Below are 1,891 nucleotides of genomic sequence, written 5' to 3'. Positions count from 1 at the left end.
GGATGTAAAGCAGTCCGTCGGAATTCCGTCGGTATTGTCCAATCTCACATGGTTCGTCGGAAATTCGTCGGAAAATACCGACGGAATTCCGACGACTTTACTGTTAATCGGAATGTCGTCGGAAATTCGTCGGAATATACCGACAAACTTCCGACGACTACAACGGTTATATTTTTTATCGGAATGTCGTCGAAAAGTCGTCGGAATATTCCGACGACCCTTGTTTCGTCGGAATTCCGTCGGAAATGGCCGACGGAATTCCGACGACTTCATTTTTTTGGATTTGGTCGGTAATCCGTCACAAATCCGTCACAAATGTCCGACGACATTGGTGTCCGTCGGAACCTCCGTCGGAATTCGGCGTGTTTTCTTGTAGTGTAAGAAAGACCATCATTTTCGGTATTCGGACTAAGGAGTAGGGAAACAAATACATGGATCGCTTTCCAACACCATAATAGTTATGAATCGAAACACATATGTAGATAAGAAGTGAATTATGTAAGCAAATCGTTAGCAAGATAGATTGAACTTATAACAGCTTTATTAGTTCACCAAGCTTTATTTAAATGCAAAAAAAAAAAACAAGAAAGAAAGAAGCTCTGGTCTTGGATGTCCTTTCCATTGAGAGAACTAAACATTTTTATATTCCATGCTATTTTGCTAAGGAAATTAGTTTACATGAGCTTGAGTTTGATTTCATTGAAATGGGCTTCTAATCAATTATTGCATGCACCTATACGAGTTAGACTCAGATTTGATTTGGTTAATAATTTTTTTGGTAAAATTTGGTTAATAGTTTTCATTCATATACTTGTTACAACAAAAATAATCAAATCCGAAACTGGAAATAAGAAATCTAACATGAATCATCAATCGTATAACTCAAACCCTCAAGTGGGGTTTTATAAAACTAAAGGGCAATCACGTCGAAACAATAATCATAGTTTTCACAAATTCAGAATAGTACATATTAAACAAGCATCATTGATATAATAGAGACAAACCATATTGGCAAAAAAGAAAATTTTATTAATCAAGAAATATTACAAGTTACTTAAGCATCCATAACATAGCATAGAAATAGAAATAGAAATAAAATGGGATAATTAATTGCGTTTTCTTGAAATAAAGCTTTCACTCGGCCTTCTCCGCTTTGGTTTCTTTCTTCTCTTCTTTCTTTTCTTCTTTCTTTTCTTCTTTCTTCTCAGGTTTCTTCTCCTCTTTTTTCTTCTCTTCCTTTGGTTTTGAATCTACAGCTTTTGGTTTGCCCTGCTTTGGTTTCATGAAGCAGAAGCAAGAGCAGCATGGACACTGGAACAAGAACTTCATTTCTCTCTCTCTCTCACTTATCACCTTCTCTCTACCTTACAATCTCACACACACATTCTACATTCCTTACCTAAAAACTAAAGCTTTAATGAAAGTAGAGCATTGATTGGGCCTTTTTTTGTTGCTTGTTACTGTACTTTTTTGACATTTCTCTAACAATTCTGTCTTTTTCTTCTCGTCTAATAATGATACTTCTTTCATTGGTCCCACTCCAACCAATTCTCTTTATATTTTCAATCATGTTTCCTAAGCTCAGCTGGAGTGATAGTGTCCTGAGTCATAAAGGTGGCCAATTTCTTTTAGAAGTTAGTGACTACTAAATCAAATAACTCTTTGATAGCTTTCTCACTCATTCACATGCACGATCACTGATATTTACAGTTTGAGCTTTGGTTTTGGTAGAGATGAGCAAATCATATTTAGGACCAAGTGACCAACCACTAGGTAACAAGTTGTTCTCTCAATAAACTCGATCTTTGTATAACACAGAATCGTTCATTTCGATTATCGTTTGTTGAAGGAAATAATAAAAGGAAGGGAATGACAATGTACCGTATAAATG

At 35.7% G+C, this 1,891-nt stretch overlaps 1 protein-coding gene across 1 annotated transcript; it reads right to left on the bottom strand.

Annotated features, from left to right (window-relative positions):
* Window positions 1-1,006: 1,006 nt before the first annotated feature.
* On the bottom strand, window positions 1,007-1,454 carry LOC106325202 (UPF0329 protein ECU05_1680/ECU11_0050). Its single transcript, XM_013763229.1, has one exon. The coding sequence runs from the start codon at window positions 1,327-1,329 to the stop codon at window positions 1,135-1,137; it is 195 nt and encodes a 64-aa protein (XP_013618683.1). The 5' UTR covers window positions 1,330-1,454; the 3' UTR covers window positions 1,007-1,134.
* Between the last annotated feature and the right edge of the window lie 437 nt (window positions 1,455-1,891).

The sequence above is a fragment of the Brassica oleracea genome, chromosome C2 (assembly GCF_000695525.1).
Source record: "Brassica oleracea var. oleracea cultivar TO1000 chromosome C2, BOL, whole genome shotgun sequence".
NCBI classification, from domain to species: domain Eukaryota; kingdom Viridiplantae; phylum Streptophyta; class Magnoliopsida; order Brassicales; family Brassicaceae; genus Brassica; species Brassica oleracea.
Note: the sequence above shows the minus strand (reverse complement) of the source record. Positions and strands in the feature narration are given on the sequence as shown.

Bases quoted from the DNA above. Each gene is read 5' to 3' on its own strand.
- LOC106325202 (XM_013763229.1), bottom strand. From the start codon at position 1,329: ATGAAGTTCTTGTTCCAGTGTCCATGCTGCTCTTGCTTCTGCTTCATG.